The sequence below is a fragment of the Anomaloglossus baeobatrachus genome, chromosome 8 (assembly GCF_048569485.1).
Source record: "Anomaloglossus baeobatrachus isolate aAnoBae1 chromosome 8, aAnoBae1.hap1, whole genome shotgun sequence".
NCBI classification, from domain to species: Eukaryota; Metazoa; Chordata; class Amphibia; order Anura; family Aromobatidae; genus Anomaloglossus; species Anomaloglossus baeobatrachus.
Window position 1 is genome coordinate 216,572,432 of NC_134360.1, and position 17,638 is coordinate 216,590,069.

The window sequence follows — 17,638 nt, forward strand, 5'->3', positions numbered from 1 at the left end:
GTGACAAATATTGACAAAGACGCAAAAAAAATAAACACGCTGCTTCTTTTTTGTCACAAACTTCTGTAAGGCTAAGTTCACACACTGCGTCTTTTTGACGCTGCGTTTTTGTGCGTTTTTTGCCTCAAACGCACCCGCGGCAAAAACGTATGCGTTTTTACTGCGATTTGGTGCGTTTTTTGCTGCGTTTTTGCTCACTGCGTTTTGATGCATTTTTATCAGTGAACAATGCATTAAAGATTGTTGAAAAAAAACAAAAAAAAGGTCTGATGTCATTTCCTTCTTCAATATGTTCTTCATTCTCCACTATTCTATGCAGGAGAGCAGACAGCTGCAGAACTACAAGGCTCAGCATGCTCCATACAGGACTGTATGCTGGAGGGAGAGGCAGGGGGAGCAGAACTACAAGGCTCAGCATACTCCATCCAATAGTGTATGCAGGAGAGCAGACAGCTGCAGAACTACAAGGCTCAGCATCCTCCATCCAGGACTGTATGCAGAAGTTTTTTGCCCCCCAAAAAAATGACGTGGGCTTCGCCATATTTTTGTACGCTAGCCAGGTACAGCAGGCAGGTATGGGCTGCCCCCAACCCCCAGCTGCCTATTTGTACCCAGCTGGAAACCAAAAATATAGGGAACCCCTTTATTTGTTAATTCATGAATTTCATGAAATAAAAAAAAAAACGTGGGCTTCGCCTAATTTTTGAGTCCAGCCAGGTACAACTAGGCAGCTGTGGATTTGAATTCGCAGTGCAAGGGTGCCCATGCTTTCTGGGCACCCCCGCTGTGAATTGCAGTCCGCAGCCACCCCAGAAAATGGCGCTTCCATAGAAGCGCCATCTTCTGGTGCTGTGTCCAACTCTTCCAGCTGCCCTGATGTCGGGTGGCTCGCTGGGTAATAATGGGGTTAGGGCTAGCTGTATATTATCAGCTGGCCCTAAGCCTGAAATTCATGGTGTCACGCCGATATTAGACATGGCCACCATGAATTTCTAGTAAAAATAAAAAAAACACAACACGCAGAAAAATATTTTTATTAGAAATAAAACGCAACACAATTAGTGACTCCATCTTTATTGAAATAAAGAACCCCCTCCGCAGTAATCCTGGGTCAAGGGTCCCGCGCCGTCCAATATCATCTGATCGGTTTGCTGGAAGGCAAAGCGATCAGATGATGTGTCAGGTTCAAGTGCCTGAATCACATCACACATCAGCTGATTGTATAAAAGCCGTTTATACAATCAGCTGATGCATCAGTGCAAAAAAAAATAAAATACTTATGTGCTGATTACCGACAGCTGCTGGAGCGATCGGACGGGAGTCTGATCCTGTCTGATCGCTGCAGGAGCTGCTGGTAATCAGCTGATTAAGTCTCCTGACGGCAGGATCAGCTGATAGGTGAAACCGGCCGGGCGCCAGCGTCACCGCGAGACTTACGATCAGCTGATGCATCAGGTGATCCACCGCCAGGTCCTGCAGCCGTCGAACGGACGTGCCCGGGGAGACTGCACACAGCCGGAGCGGCGGTACCGGGAGAGGAGATGGGAGCGGGCATGGCACCGAGCGTCTGCTGACAGGTGAGTATGACATTTTTTCTTTGTCGCTCCATTGGGAGACCCAGACAATTGGGTGTATAGGCTATGCCTCCGGAGGCCGCACAAAGTATTACACTTAAAAGTGTTAAGCCCCTCCCCTTCTGCCTATACACCCCCCGTGCTCCCACGGGCTCCTCAGTTTTTTGCTTTGTGCGAAGGAGGGGGATCCTATCGGTCTCCAGGCACTGAGACCGTGCTTCATCCACAACTCCTGTGGAGCCTGCTGGATAGGAGCCGGGTATCGTTCAGGGACATGGCCCTGCTACTTGGAGGTACTCTGTATCCCTGTGGGGACAGCGCACAGCAACACTCCAGCTTTGCTGGGTGTGCTAGTGCACCGGGGACCACGGCGCTGACCGGGTTAATATGTGCCATTACACACTCAGCGTTGCTGAGTGTGTTTATGTATAGGGACTGCCGCACTGACCGCCGCGGCCATGGAAACACTGCGGCGCGGCTGGGACTTGTAGTGCGCCGGGGGACTTTCACGCCGGCCACGCTTTTACGGCGGCCGCGTTTATTACTAGAGTCCCCGGCTTTTTGCGGCCTAGTTTCCTTTCCTCCCGCCCACAGCCCTGACAGGCAGGGGAAGGGCGGGACGCTGCACAGAACGAGCAGCACTGAGGGCTGGAGCATGCTTTGCATACTCCACCCCTCTCACTGTGCACAGTGCGGGCACCAGTTCCCGCTCTTTCTGGGTCACGCCCACGGCTCCCTCCTCTCCTCAGGACGCGGCAGCCATTCCGGTCAGCTCCTCGGACGCTGCAGAGGGGGACAAAGTCTGGGAGACCCAGGCAGGGACTCTGGTGGCCTCACAACCGCTTTAGGCGGGTGGTAAGCAGCACCTGTGGTGCTAGCCCCATTGTGCAGTAGTGTAACATTATATGTTTATGGTATATATGTTTTACACTGTATGGTGCACAGTTGATTTCTGGCTATATACCCTATTGTGTTACTCAGGGAAGATAATAGCATGGCGCCCACGAAAGGCAGGGGTGCCAAAACACAGGCTTATTATGTTGCCTGCGCCGCATGTACGACCCCGCTACCGGCAGGTTCCACTGACCCTCATTGTGTGCACTGTTCGGCCCCTGTGGCACTTACTCAGCCGGAGCCTCTGCTAAGAGGGGCCCGGGGGGAGCCACCTGCTAACACTGTTCAGGTGACGGGGACGGAGTTTGCAAAACTCTCTGAGACTATAGCTAAGATACTAGAAGCCTTGCAGTCCAGGCCGGTATCTCAGCACAGGGACTCTGTTGAATCTTTGTTCCCTGGCCCACCTCAGCTGGACCAACAATGTCCTCCCGGGGTATCTCATGGATCCCAGGCTGAGGGTTCTGACACAGACCCCAGCCCCAGACCGACTAAGCGAGCTCGCTTAGATTTTCCCTCGACATCATCATATTGTGCAGGGTCTCAGAGGGGGGAATCTCTGGTTGATGATGCGGAGACAGCTGATCAGGATTCTGATCCTGAGGCCGCTCTCAATCTTGATACTCCGGACGGGGACGCCATAGTGAACGACCTTATTGCGTCCATCAATCGTATGTTGGATATTTCTCCCTCAGCTCCTCCGGTGGAGGAGTCAGCTTCTCAGCAGGAGAAATTCCGTTTCAGGTTTCCCAAGCGTACACCGAGTATGTTTCTGGACCACTCTGATTTCAGAGAGGCAGTCCAGAATCACCATGCTTGTCCAGATAAGCGTTTTTCTAAGCGCCTTAAGGATACACGTTATCCTTTTCCCCCTGACGTGGTCAAAAGTTGGGCTCAGTGTCCCAAAGTGGATCCTCCAATCTCGAGACTGGCAGCTAGATCCATACTTGCAGTGGAAGATGGGGCTTCACTCAAAGATGCCACTGACAGGCAGATGGAACTCTGGTTGAAATCCATCTATGAAGCTATCGGCGCTTCTTTTGCCCCAGCGTTCGCAGCCGTATGGGCGCTACAAGCTATCTCAGCAGGTCAAGCGCAAATTGACGCAGCCACACGCACGTCCGCGCCACAGGTGGCGTCCATAACCACTCAGACATCGGCATTTGCGTCTTACGCTATTAATGCTGTCCTGGACTCTGCGAGCCGTACGGCGGTTGCAGCCGCCAATTCGGTGGTACTCCGCAGGGCCTTGTGGCTACGGGAATGGAAGGCAGATTCTGCTTCCAAAAAGCGCTTAACCAGTTTGCCAATTTCTGGCGACCGATTGTTTGGCGAGCGTTTGGATGAAATCATCAAACAATCCAAGGGAAAGGATACATCCTTACCCCAGCCCAAACCGAACATACCCCAACAGAGGAAGGGGCAGTCGAGGTTTCGGTCCTTTCGGGGCGCGGGCAGGTCCCAATTCTCCTCGTCCAAAAGGCCTCAGAAAGATCAAAGGAACTCTGACGCATGGCGGTCTAAGTCACGTCCTAAAAAGGCCACCGGAGGTGCCGCTACAAAGCGGCTTCCTCATGACTTTCGGCCTCCTCACTCCGCATCTTCGGTCGGTGGCAGGCTCTCCCGCTTTTGCGACGCCTGGCTGCCACGGGTAAAAGACCGTTGGGTGAGAGACATTCTGTCTCACGGTTACAAGATAGAGTTCACCTCTCGTCCCCCGACTCGATTCTTCAGGTCATCCCCGCCTCCCGAGCGAGCCGAGGCTCTTCTGCAGGCGCTGGGCACTCTGAAGGCAGAAGGAGTGGTGGTCCCTGTTCCTCTTCAGCAACAGGGCCACGGTTTTTACTCCAACTTGTTTGTGGTCCCAAAGAAGGACGGGTCTTTCCGTCCTGTCCTGGACCTGAAACTTCTCAACAAACACGTAACGACCAGGCGGTTCCGGATGGAATCCCTCCGCTCCGTCATCGCCTCAATGTCCCAAGGAGATTTCCTTGCATCGATCGATATCAAAGATGCTTATCTCCACGTACCGATTGCTCCAGAGCACCAGCGCTTCTTGCGCTTCGCCATAGAAAACGAACACCTGCAGTTCGTGGCACTGCCGTTCGGCCTGGCAACAGCCCCACGGGTTTTCACCAAGGTTATGGCTACTGTAGTAGCGGTCCTCCACTCTCAGGGTCACTCGGTGATCCCTTACTTGGACGATCTCCTGATCAAGGCACCCTCTCAAGAGGCATGCCAACACAGCCTCGACGCTACCCTGGAGACTCTCCAGAGTTTCGGGTGGATCATCAATTTTCCAAAGTCAAATCTGACACCGGCCCAATCGCTCACATACCTTGGCATGGAGTTTCATACCCTCTCAGCGATAGTGAAGCTTCCGCTGATCAAGCAGCGGTCACTACAGACAGGGGTACAATCTCTCCTTCAAGGCCAGTCACACCCCTTGAGGCGCCTCATGCACTTCCTGGGGAAGATGGTGGCAGCAATGGAGGCAGTTCCTTTCGCGCAGTTTCACCTGCGTCCTCTTCAATGGGACATCCTACGCAAATGGGACAGGAAGCCGACGTCCCTCGACAGGAACGTCTCCCTCTCTCAGGCGACCAAAGCTTCCCTTCGGTGGTGGCTTCTTCCCACTTCATTATCGAACGGGAAATCCTTCCTACCCCCATCCTGGGAGGTGGTCACGACGGACGCGAGTCTGTCAGGGTGGGGAGCGGTTTTTCTCCACCACAGGGCTCAGGGTACGTGGACCCAGCAAGAGTCCTCGCTTCAGATCAATGTTCTGGAAATACGGGCAGTGTATCTTGCCCTGAAAGCGTTCCAGCAGTGGCTGGAAGGCAAGCAGATCAGAATTCAGTCGGACAATTCCACAGCGGTGGCATACATCAACCACCAAGGCGGCACACGCAGTCGGCAAGCCTTCCAGGAAGTCCGGCGGATTTTGATGTGGGTGGAAGCCACGGCCTCCACCATCTCTGCAGTTCACATTCCAGGCGTGGAAAACTGGGAAGCAGATTATCTCAGTCGCCAGGGCATGGACGCAGGGGAATGGTCCCTTCACCCGGACGTGTTTCAGGAGATCTGTTGCCGCTGGGGGGTGCCGGACGTCGACCTCATGGCGTCCCGGCACAACAACAAGGTACCGACGTTCATGGCACGGTCTCAAGATCCCAGAGCTCTGGCGGCAGACGCCTTAGTTCAGGATTGGTCGCAGTTTCAGCTCCCTTATGTGTTTCCTCCGCTGGCACTGTTGCCCAGAGTGTTACGCAAGATCAGGGCCGACTGCCGCCGCGTCATCCTCGTCGCTCCAGACTGGCCGAGGCGGTCGTGGTACCCGGATCTGTGGCATCTCACGGTCGGCCAACCGTGGGCACTACCAGACCGACCAGACTTGCTATCTCAAGGGCCGTTTTTCCATCTGAATTCTGCGGCCCTCAACCTGACTGTGTGGCCATTGAGTCCTGGATCCTAGCGTCTTCAGGGTTATCTCAAGACGTCATTGCCACTATGAGACAGGCTAGGAAACCAACGTCCGCCAAGATCTACAACAGGACGTGGAAAATTTTCCTGTCGTGGTGCTCTGCTCAGGGTTTTTCTCCCTGGCCTTTTGCCTTGCCCACTTTTCTGTCCTTCCTTCAATCTGGACTGGAAAAGGGTTTGTCGCTCGGCTCCCTTAAGGGACAAGTCTCAGCGCTCTCTGTGTTTTTCCAGAAGCGCCTAGCCAGACTTCCACAGGTACGCACGTTCCTGCAGGGGGTTTGTCACATCGTTCCTCCTTACAAGCGGCCGTTAGAACCCTGGGATCTGAACAGGGTGCTGCTGGTTCTTCAGAAACCACCATTCGAGCCAATGAGAGATATTTCTCTCTCACGCCTTTCGCAGAAAGTGGTTTTTCTAGTAGCAGTCACTTCACTTCGGAGAGTGTCTGAGCTAGCAGCGCTGTCATGCAAAGCCCCTTTCCTGGTTTTTCACCAGGACAAGGTGGTTCTGCGTCCGGTTCCGGAATTTCTCCCTAAGGTGGTATCCCCCTTTCATCTCAATCAGGATATCTCCTTACCTTCTTTTTGTCCTCATCCAGTTCACCAATGTGAAAAGGATTTGCACTTGTTAGATCTGGTGAGAGCACTCAGACTCTACATTTCTCGTACGGCGCCCCTGCGCCGCTCGGATGCACTCTTTGTCCTTGTCGCTGGCCAGCGTAAAGGGTCACAGGCTTCCAAATCAACCCTGGCTCGGTGGATCAAGGAGCCAATTCTCGAAGCCTACCGTTCGGCTGGGCTTCCGGTTCCCTCAGGGCTGAAGGCCCATTCTACCAGAGCCGTGGGCGCGTCCTGGGCTTTGAGGCACCAGGCTATGGCTCAGCAGGTGTGTCAGGCGGCTACCTGGTCGAGCCTGCACACTTTCACGAAACACTATCAGGTGCATACCTATGCTTCGGCGGATGCCAGCCTAGGTAGACGAGTCCTTCAGGCGGCGGTTGCCCACCTGTAGGAAGAGGCCGTTTTACGGCTCTCTTACGAGGTATTATTTTACCCACCCAGGGACTGCTTTTGGACGTCCCAATTGTCTGGGTCTCCCAATGGAGCGACAAAGAAGGGAATTTTGTTTACTTACCGTAAATTCCTTTTCTTCTAGCTCCAATTGGGAGACCCAGCGCCCGCCCCTGTTTTTTTGTGTACACATGTTGTTCATGTTGAATGGTTTCAGTTCTCCGATATTCCTTCGGATTGAAGTTACTTTAAACCAGTTTATAATTCTTTTTCCTCCTTCTTGCTTTTGCACCAAAACTGAGGAGCCCGTGGGAGCACGGGGGGTGTATAGGCAGAAGGGGAGGGGCTTAACACTTTTAAGTGTAATACTTTGTGCGGCCTCCGGAGGCATAGCCTATACACCCAATTGTCTGGGTCTCCCAATTGGAGCTGGAAGAAAAGGAATTTACGGTAAGTAAACAAAATTCCCTTCTTTTCCTACTGTTCACTTTTGTTTTCGCAGCTGCTTCCACCTTCCGCCCGGCCATGGTGCCGCACAGGAGCTGACATGGCGCCGCACGGAAGATTGAAGCAGCGGTGGCGGTACCGGGAGGATTCACGCTTCTGTGTTTACTGACAGAAGGAATCCTCTTCCTGCACATGTCACTTTACTACCCACCCCTTGCGTTTTATAGCTGCGTTTTCTTCAGCGCTCTATTGGGAGACCCAGACGATTGGGGTATAGCTACTGCCCTCTGGAGGCCACACAAAGCACTACATTAAAAGTGCAAGGCCCCTCCCCCTCTGGCTATACCCCCCCCCGTGGTATCACGGGTTCTCCAGTTTTAGCTTTGTGTGCGAAGGAGGTCAGACATTCCATGCATAGCTCCACAGATTTTAGTCAGCAGTAGCTGCTGACTATTTCGGATGGAAGAAAAGAGGACACATATAGTGTCCCCAGCATGCTCCCTTCTCACCCCTGGATGGTGTTGTAAGGTTGAGGTACCTATTGCTGGTACAGGGCTGGAGCCTGACATGCTGTTTTCCTTCCACATCCCCTGGTAGGGCTCTGTGGAAGTGGGATCCTGCCGGCCTCTCAGCTCTGACGCCGGGCTCCATCCACAGACCCATTAGAACCTGATGGAGACGGAGCAGGAGTACGATCAGGGACAGGCCCTGCATCATACAGGTACTCTGTGTCCCCGGCAGGCACAGACACACTCCGGGCTGGCTGGGTGTTGTAGTGCGCCGGGGACCGCAACGTTGGAGCTAGTGTCCCTACAGATTACTGGGGGATTGTTTGTGTATGGGAACGCAGCGCCGACCCCCTCTGGACCGGGCGGCGCTGCTGTGACTTGTGGTGCGCCGGGGATCCGCCGTCCGCGCTTTTACGGCGGCGGCGGTTATAAATTGAGTCCCCGGCTTTTTGGGCCTAGGACGCCGGCAGCTCCGATTCGTTCCCGCCCCCACCCTGTCATTCAGGGTAGGGGAGAGACGCTGTTCGCTAGCAGCGACGAGGGCTGGAGCCTGATTTACATGCTCCAGCCCTCACACTAGGCACAGAGGGAAGCAGGCTTCCCGCTCTTAGCCAGGAACGCCCAGGGCCCGCCCCCCTTCTCTCTCAGGACGCCGGCAGCCATTACATGCATGTCTGGCTGGAGGAAGGACGCAAGGCTCTGGGAGACCTGGACTAGGGGCTATCTGGCGACCACACACCCGCTTTTTAAGCGGGCGGTAAGCGATTTTTCTGTGCTGGTCCCTCTAGTGCCTCACGGTGTATTGGTGTACTGTGTAGGATATAGAGATATTGTATTTCTTGCACTGTAAGGTCGCTTCTGGCTGCATCTCCCAGATCACTCTGTGGAAGCAACAACATGCCATCCTCAAAACGCAAGGCTGCCAAGGCTAGGGCTGTGTATACTGCGTGTGCTGCATGTGGGGCTAATCTACCAGCAGGCTCCGATGACCCCCATTGTGTGCAATGCTCCGACCCGGTGCTGCTTCGCCAGCCGGAGTCAGGACGGAGAGTGACCCAGGCTGAGACGCCTGTAAGTCCTGCCCCGGTGACAGGGACAGACTTTGCAGTTTTTGCTGATAATATGTCTGTCTCTATGGCAAAAATACTTGAAACCTTGCAATCTATGCATGGGGCTCAGTCTTTGGGCACGGCGAGGCCTCTGTCCTCAGGTCCCCCTCACTTGGAATTAATCCAGCCCACAGGGGAGTCCCCGGCTTCACAGGCCGAGGATTATGAGTCAGATGATAGCCCCAGCCACCCTAAGCGAGCTCGCTGGGAAAGACCCTCGACGTCATCACACTGCTCAGGGTCTCAGCGCAATCAGTCTCCCTGTGATGTGTCTGATGAGAGTGATCAGGAATCCATTCCTGGAACCCCTCTCAACCTGGATACCCCTGATGGGGATGCCATGGTAAACGACCTTATCTCAGCCATCAATAGGCTGTTGGATATTTCTCCCCCAGCCCCTTCAGCAGAAGAGGCGGCTGCGGAGCAGGAGAAGTTTCGTTTCCTTTATCCCAAGCGTAAATTGAGTGCTTTGTTGGATCACGCTGACTTCAGAGAATCAATCCAGAAGCACGACGCTCACCCAGAAAGGCGTTTCTCTAAACGATCTAAAGATACGCGTTTCCCTTTCCCCCCTGAGGTGGTCAAGCGCTGGACACAGTGTCCAAAGGTAGACCCCCCGATTTCCAAACTCGCAGCTAGGTCCATAGTTGCAGTGGAGGATGGCGCTTCACTTAAAGATGCCAATGACAGACAGATGGACCTTTGGTTAAAATCTGTCTATGAAGCTATCGGCGCGTCGTTTGCTCCGGCATTCGCAGCCGTATGGGCACTCCAGGCTATTTCAGCTGGCTTAGCAAAAGTGGATGCTATCATACATCCAGCAGTGCCGCAAGTGGCGCACCTTACCACGCAGATGTCGGCGTTTGCGTCTTACGCTATCAATGCGGTCCTAGAATCTACCAGTCGCACCTCAATGGCGTCCGCCAATTCGGTAGTTTTGCGCAGAGCCTTGTGGTTAAAGGACTGGAAAGCAGATGCTGGTTCCAAAAAATGTTTAACCAGTTTGCCTTTATCTAGAGATAGACTGTTTGGCGAGCCATTGGCTGATATCATTAAGCAGTCTAAGGGTAAAGACTCCTCTTTACCACAACCCAGAACAACCAAACCTCAGCAGAAAAAGTGGCAGCAGAGGTTTCAGTCCTTTCGAGGTTCGGGCAAGACACCATTTACCTCGTACAAAGGGACTCAGAGGACGCAAAGAAACTCAGATTCGTGGCGGGCTCACACGCGCCCCAAGAAAGCAAATGGAGGTACCGCTTCCAAAGCGGCTACCTCATGACTTCCAGCCCCCTCCCTCCGCATCGCCGGTCGGGGGCAGGCTCTCCCGTTTTTCCGGCATTTGGATGTCACAGGTCAAAGACCGGTGGGTGACGGACATTTTGTCTCGCGGGTACAGAATCGAGTTCAATTCTCGTCCTCCAGCTCGGTTCTTCAGAACCTCCCGACATCCAGACCGAGCAGATGCTCTGCTGCAGGCGGTGGGCTCCCTAAGAGCGGAAGGAGTGGTGATCCCAGTCCCTCCTCAGGAACAAGGGCAAGGGTTTTACTCCAATCTCTTTGTGGTTCCAAAAAAGGACGGCTCGTTCCGTCCTGTTCTGGACCTAAAACGGCTCAACAAACATGTGCACGCCAGGAAGTTCCGGATGGAAACCCTGCGTTCTGTCATTGCCTCAATGTCCAGAGGAGACTTCCTTGCCTCAATAGACATCAAAGATGCTTATCTCCACGTGCCAATTGCTACAGAACATCAGCGTTTTCTACGTTTTGTGATAGGAGACGACCATTTTCAGTTCGTAGCTCTGCCATTTGGTCTGGCAACAGCCCCACGGGTCTTCACCAAGGTCATGGCGGCGGTGGTAGCAGTCTTGCACTCTCAGGGACACTCGGTGATCCCTTACCTAGACGATTTATTGGTCAAAGCTCCCTCTCAAGAGGCATGTCAGCACAGCCTGAATGCTACGCTGGAGACCCTACAGTCTTTCGGGTGGATCATCAACTTTCCAAAGTCGATCCTATCACCGACTCAATCACTAACGTATCTTGGCATGGAGTTTCATACTCTAGCAGCGATAGTGAAGCTTCCGCTGAACAAGCAGCGGTCACTACAGACAGGGGTGCTATCTCTTCTGCAGGGCCAGTTGCATCCCTTGCGGCGCCTCATGCATTTCCTAGGGAAGATGGTGGCAGCCATGGAAGCAGTTCCCTTTGCGCAGTTTCATCTGCGCCCACTTCAATGGGACATTCTCCGCCAATGGGACGGGAAGTCAACGTCCCTGGACAGGAAAGTCTCGCTTTCCCAGACGGCCAAGGACTCCCTACAATGGTGGCTCCTTCCCACCTCATTGTCTCAGGGAAGATCCTTCCTGCCCCCATCCTGGGCAGTAGTCACGACAGATGCGAGTCTGTCAGGGTGGGGAGCAGTATTTCTCCACCACAGGGCTCAGGGGACGTGGACACCGCAGGAGTCCACCCTTCAGATCAATGTTCTGGAGATCAGAGCAGTGTATCTTGCTCTACTGGCCTTCCAACAGTGGCTGGAAGGAAAGCAGATCCGAATCCAATCGGACAACTCCACAGCGGTGGCATACATCAACCACCAAGGAGGGACGCGCAGTCGGCAAGCCTTCCAAGAAGTCCGGCGCATTCTAATGTGGGTGGAGGACAGAGCATCCACCATATCCGCGGTTCACATCCCAGGCGTAGAAAACTGGGAAGCAGACTTCCTCAGTCGCCAGGGCATGGACGCAGGGGAATGGTCCCTTCACCCGGACGTGTTTCAGGAAATCTGTCGCCGCTGGGGAGTGCCGGACGTCGACCTAATGGCATCCCGGCACAACAACAAGGTCCCGGCATTCATGGCGAGGTCGCGCGATCAAAGAGCTCTGGCGGCAGACGCCTTGGTTCAAGATTGGTCGCAGTTTCAGCTCCCATACGTGTTTCCGCCTCTGGCGCTCTTGCCCAGAGTGCTACGCAAGATCAGATCCGAGTGCAGCCGCATCATACTCGTCGCTCCAGACTGGCCGAGGAGGTCGTGGTATCCGGATCTGTGGCATCTCACGATCGGTCGACCGTGGTCACTGCCAGACCGACCAGACTTACTGTCCCAAGGGCCGTTTTTCCATCAGAATTCTGCGGCCCTGAACCTGACTGTGTGGCCATTGAGTCCTGGATCCTAGCATCTGCAGGATTATCTCAAGGAGTCGTTGCCACAATGAGACAAGCTAGAAAGTCGAATTCGGCTAAGATCTACCACAGAACGTGGAAGATTTTCTTATCCTGGTGCTCTGCTCAGGGAGTGTCTCCCTGGCCATTTGCATTGCCCAAGTTTCTTTCCTTCCTGCAATCGGGGTTAGAAAAGGGCTTGTCGCTCAGCTCCCTTAAAGGGCAAGTTTCGGCACTATCCGTGTTTTTTCAGAAGCGTCTAGCACGTCTTTCTAAGGTGCGCACGTTCCTGCAGGGGGTCTGTCATATTGTGCCCCCGTACAAGCGGCCGTTAGATCCATGGGATCTGAACAGGGTACTAGTTGCTCTCCAGAAGCCGCCCTTCGAGCCTCTGAAGGAAGTTTCCTTTTCTCGGCTGTCACAGAAAGTGGCGTTTCTTGTTGCGATCACATCGCTTCGGCGAGTGTCTGAGCTGGCAGCTCTGTCATCCAAGGCTCCCTTCCTGGTGTTCCACCAGGACAAGGTAGTGCTGCGCCCTATTCCGGAGTTTCTCCCTAAAGTCGTATCCTCTTTTCATCTTAATCAGGATATATCCTTGCCTTCGTTTTGTCCTCATCCGGTTCACCGGTATGAAAAGGACTTACGTTTGCTAGATCTGGTGAGAGCACTCAGAATCTACATTTCCCGCACGGCGCCCATGCGCCGTGCCGATGCACTTTTTGTCCTTGTCGCTGGTCCGCGCAAGGGGTTGCAGGCTTCTAAAGCCACCCTGGCTCGATGGATCAAAGAACCAATTCTAGAGGCCTACCGTTCTGCGGGGCTTCCGGTTCCTTCAGGGATAAAAGCCCACTCAACCAGAGCCGTGGGTGCGTCCTGGGCATTACGTCACCAGGCTTCGGCTCAACAGGTGTGCCAGGCAGCTACCTGGTCCAGTCTGCACACTTTCACCAAGCATTATCAGGTGCATACCTATGCTTCGGCGGATGCCAGCTTAGGTAGAAGAGTCCTGCAGGCGGCAGTGACACCCCCGTAGGGGAGGGCTGTTTTGCAGCTCTAACATGAGGTATTTCTTTACCCACCCAGGGACAGCTTTTGGACGTCCCAATCGTCTGGGTCTCCCAATAGAGCGCTGAAGAAGAAGGGAATTTTGTTACTTACCGTAAATTCCTTTTCTTCTAGCTCTTATTGGGAGACCCAGCACCCGCCCTGTTGTCCTTCGGGATGTTTTTTTTTTTTTTTTTTTTTTTTTTTTTTGTTGTTTGCGGGTACACATGTTGTTCATGTTGAACGGTTTTTCAGTTCTCCGATGTTATTCGGAGTTAATTTGTTTAAACCAGTTATTGGCTTCCTCCTTCTTGCTTTGGCACTAAAACTGGAGAACCCGTGATACCACGGGGGGGGTATAGCCAGAGGGGGAGGGGCCTTGCACTTTTAATGTAGTGCTTTGTGTGGCCTCCAGAGGGCAGTAGCTATACCCCAATCGTCTGGGTCTCCCAATAAGAGCTAGAAGAAAAGGAATTTACGGTAAGTAACAAAATTCCCTTCTTTAGTCATAGAAACGCACTAAAACGCAGCTATATTTGCAATTTGCGTTTTTCATTGCGTTTTTGAACATCTCATTGAACTCAATGGGTGAAAAACGCAAAAATAATTGACATTCTGCGTTTATGTGGGCACCACAAAAACACAGCTTAAAAAAAATACACTGTGTGCAGACAGCAAAAATGAAAACTCATAGACTTTGCTCAGGAAGCAAATTCATGCAGTTTTCTGAGCAAAAACGCACCTGAAAAACGCGCAAAAACGTACTGTGTGAACTTACCCTAAAGAAAAAAACGCTGACAAACTGGAACGTGCGCATAGCAAATCTGTATAGCCTAATACAGGAGGTAACTCAGGATCAGTAATGTTTGTACACAGTGACTGCACCAGCAGAATAGTGAGTGCAGCTCTGGGGTGTAATGTAGATTTTCTCCTGGAGTCCTGCCCCCATTAGCTGTGTATTTGGGTCAGACTGTACATGTCTTGGTATTTTCTGGTTCTGAGCCTGTGGCAGTGTGTGTGGTGATGGGGATGATGTCAAAGATGATATATACAGCTCTGGCAAAAATTAAGAGACCACTGCACAATTGTCAGTTTTTCTGATTTTTCTCTTTATATTTTTGAGTAAAATGTAAATTGTTTTTTTGTTGTATGAACCACTGACAACGTCTCCGAATTTCCAAGCAATACATTTTTTGAAAATGAGAAATGGTCAAAATAACAGAACAATGCATTGCTTTCAGACCTCAAATAATGCAAAGAAAACAAGTTCATAATCATTTAGAAACAACAATAAAATGTTTTACCTCAGGAAGAGTTCAGAAATCAATATTTTGTGGAATAACCATGATTTTTAATCCCAGCTTTCATGCGTCTTTCCATGCTTTCCACCAGTCTGTCACACTGCTTTTGGGTGACCTTATGCCACTCCTGGCGCAAAAATGTAAACAGTTCTTCATTGATGGCTTTTGACTATCCATCTTCCTCTTGATTACATTCCAAAGGTTTTCAATGGGGTTCAGGTCTGGAGATTGGGCTGGCCATGACAGGGTTTTCATGTGGTGGTCCTTCATCCACACATTGATTGACCTAGCTGTGTGGCATGGCGCATTGTCCTGCTGGAAAAAAACAGTACTCAGAGTTGGGGAACATTGCCTGAGCAGAAAGAAGCAACTGTGTTTCCAGGATAACTTTGTATGCGGCTTGATTCATACGTCCTTCACAAGGTTTAATCTGCCCAATTCCAGCCTTGCTGAAGCATCCCCAGATTATCACCGATCCTACACCATATTTCACAGTGGGTGCAAGACAATGTGGCGTGTACGCCTCTCCAGGTCTCCGTCTAACCATTAGACGACCAGGTGTTGGGCAAAGCTAAAAATTAGACTCATCAGAGAAGATTACCTTACGCCAGTCCTTTATGGTCTAATCCTTATGGTCTTTGGCAAACTTCAGCCTGGCTCTCATTTTGCTTCTCATTGATGAAAGGCTTTTTTCTAGCTTCACATGACTTGAGCCCTGCCTCTAGGAGCTTGTTAAGAACTGTTCTTGCCGTTCACTTCATCCCAGAGGCTATTCCTTTTGTAGGTCACTTGATGTCATCCTGTGGTTGTTGAGTGACATTCGAATAAGATGACGGTCACCCCGGTCAGTGGAGAGTTACTTTCGCCCTCTGCCGGTCGGTAGCTTTGTTGTCCCCAGTGTCTGCTGCTTGACCTTGTTGTAATGGACTGCTGTCTTAGAAATTATAAGGATGGAGGCAACATGACGCTCACTGTATCCCTCTGCTAGTAAAGCCAGAATTGAGCCCTTCTTTTCCTCACTCCAGACTTTTCTTTTCAACTCCTTTGGCATGGTTACAAGTTATCTTTTCATTCCTATTACTTTTGGGATATTGCTAGCACTTGGTTCGCCATCCAGCTTGTCCTATTGCAAGAGGATTGTGAAGACCACAGCAGTGGGTTTTATACTTTCCCTCGTTAAATAAGATTTGGTTCAGGTGATCACCTAATCAGAGGCCCATTAAGTAGAAGGAGGTGGACTCTGGTGGAATTCATCTGACAATGGAATGGAATGGCTGTCAGACACGTAGAGAAGCTGATTGTTATAAAACTGGGCAGTGGTCTCTTACATTTTTTCAGAGCTGTATCTCCTCTTCCTGTTGCTGCCGATTTATGCTGTGAGTGTAAATGTTGCGCTTTCCCTACAGACCGCAGCCGTTCTCTTCCTTCTCGTCACCGTCATTGTGAACATCAAGCTGATCCTGGAGACACGACGCGCGGTGAGGGAGGAGGACGACGTGGCGCAGGATTACGGTGAGTGTGCAGGGTGACGTGGCGCAGGATTACGGTGAGTGTGCAGGGTGACGTGGCACAAGATTACGGTGAGTGTGCAGGGTGACGTGGCACAAGATTACGGTGAGTGTGCAGGGTGGCGTGGCACAGGATTACGGTGAGTGTGCAGGGTGACGTGGCGCAGGATTACGGTGAGTGTGCAGGGTGACGTGGCGCAGGATTACGGTGAGTGTGCAGGGTGACGTGGCGCAGGATTACGGTGAGTGTGCAGGGTGACGTGGCGCAGGATTACGGTGAGTGTGCAGGGTGGCGTGGTACAGGATTACGGTGAGTGTTGCAGGGTGACGTGGCGCAGGATTACGGTGAGTGTGCAGGGTGACGGGGCGCAGGATTACGGTGATTGTGCAGGGTGGCGTGGCACAGGATTACGGTGATTGTGCAGGGTGGCGTGGCCCAGGATTACGGTGATTGTGCAGGGTGACGTGGCACAGGATTACGGTGATTGTGCAGGGTGGCGTGGCGCAGGATTACGGTGATTGTGCAGGGTGGCGTGGCGCAGGATTACGGTGATTGTGCAGGGTGGCGTGGCGCAGGATTACGGTGATTGTGCAGGGTGGCGTGGCGCAGGATTACGGTGAGTGTGCAGGGTGGCGTGGCGCAGGATTACGGTGAGTGTGCAGGGTGGTGTGGCACAGGATTACGGTGAGTGTGCAGGGTGGCGTGGCGCAGGATTACGGTGAGTGTGCAGGGTGACGTGGCGCAGGATTACGGTGAGTGTGCAGGGTGGCGTGGCGCAGGATTACGGTGAGTGTGCAGGGTGACGTGGCGCAGGATTACGGTGAGTGTGCAGGGTGGCGTGGCACAGGATTACGGTGAGTGTGCAGGGTGGCGTGGCACAGGATTACGGTGAGTGTGCAGGGTGACGGGGCGCAAGATTAGGCCCCTTTCAGACATCGTGTTTCAGGTACACGTGATATCCATTTTTAACAGCGATGCCACACGTACCCATGTTATTCTCTGGAGTTACTCAGACGGCTGTGTTTTCACATGGATCGTGTGGTTCCCTCGGGGCCCTGCACACAGACATATCCGTTTTTTCTCCAGGAGCACGGGTGTCAGTGACCCGTGTGACATCAGTGTGACACGTACTGGAGAAAACACGGGTCTTTGAAATAACAAGATTTTCAATATTCACCAGTATCCAGCGCTGTTTTCTTCGGCTCTGCTGCCTCCCGCTCCTGACCCCTGCTCATTATATTAATTGATTATTCCCGGCACTGAGGACCTGGAAGCTGGAGCATCACGGAGACCGCACCAGGGACAGCGCCAAGGACCGCATCACCGGGGACAGATGAGTATCCAGCAAGCAGTGTGTGTGCAGTGATGTCCAGGAGGTCATTGGCGTTCCCAATGAACTTTGATGAACCCATGAAGTCACCATCTTGACACCCGCTGTGTCGTGGGGGTGTCATCAGGATGTCATCAGAGTTTAGTGGGAACTCCAATGACGTCCTGGACGTCACTGCACACACACTGCTTGCTGGATACTCACCTGTCCTCGGCGGTGCTGTCCTCGCGCTGCTACGGCTTCCAGTTCCTCAGTGCAGTGAATAT

General features: G+C 52.5%; 1 protein-coding gene across 1 annotated transcript in view; it reads left to right on the top strand.

The window, feature by feature from the left end:
• POMGNT1 (protein O-linked mannose N-acetylglucosaminyltransferase 1 (beta 1,2-)) overlaps nucleotides 1–17,638 on the top strand; it is a 37,710-nt gene that overhangs the window by 3,726 nt on the left and 16,346 nt on the right. Inside the window, exon 3 of the mRNA XM_075320182.1 lies at nucleotides 15,940–16,045. Within this exon, the coding sequence (XP_075176297.1) occupies nucleotides 15,940–16,045 (106 nt within the window). The remainder of the gene's footprint in view (nucleotides 1–15,939; nucleotides 16,046–17,638) is intronic.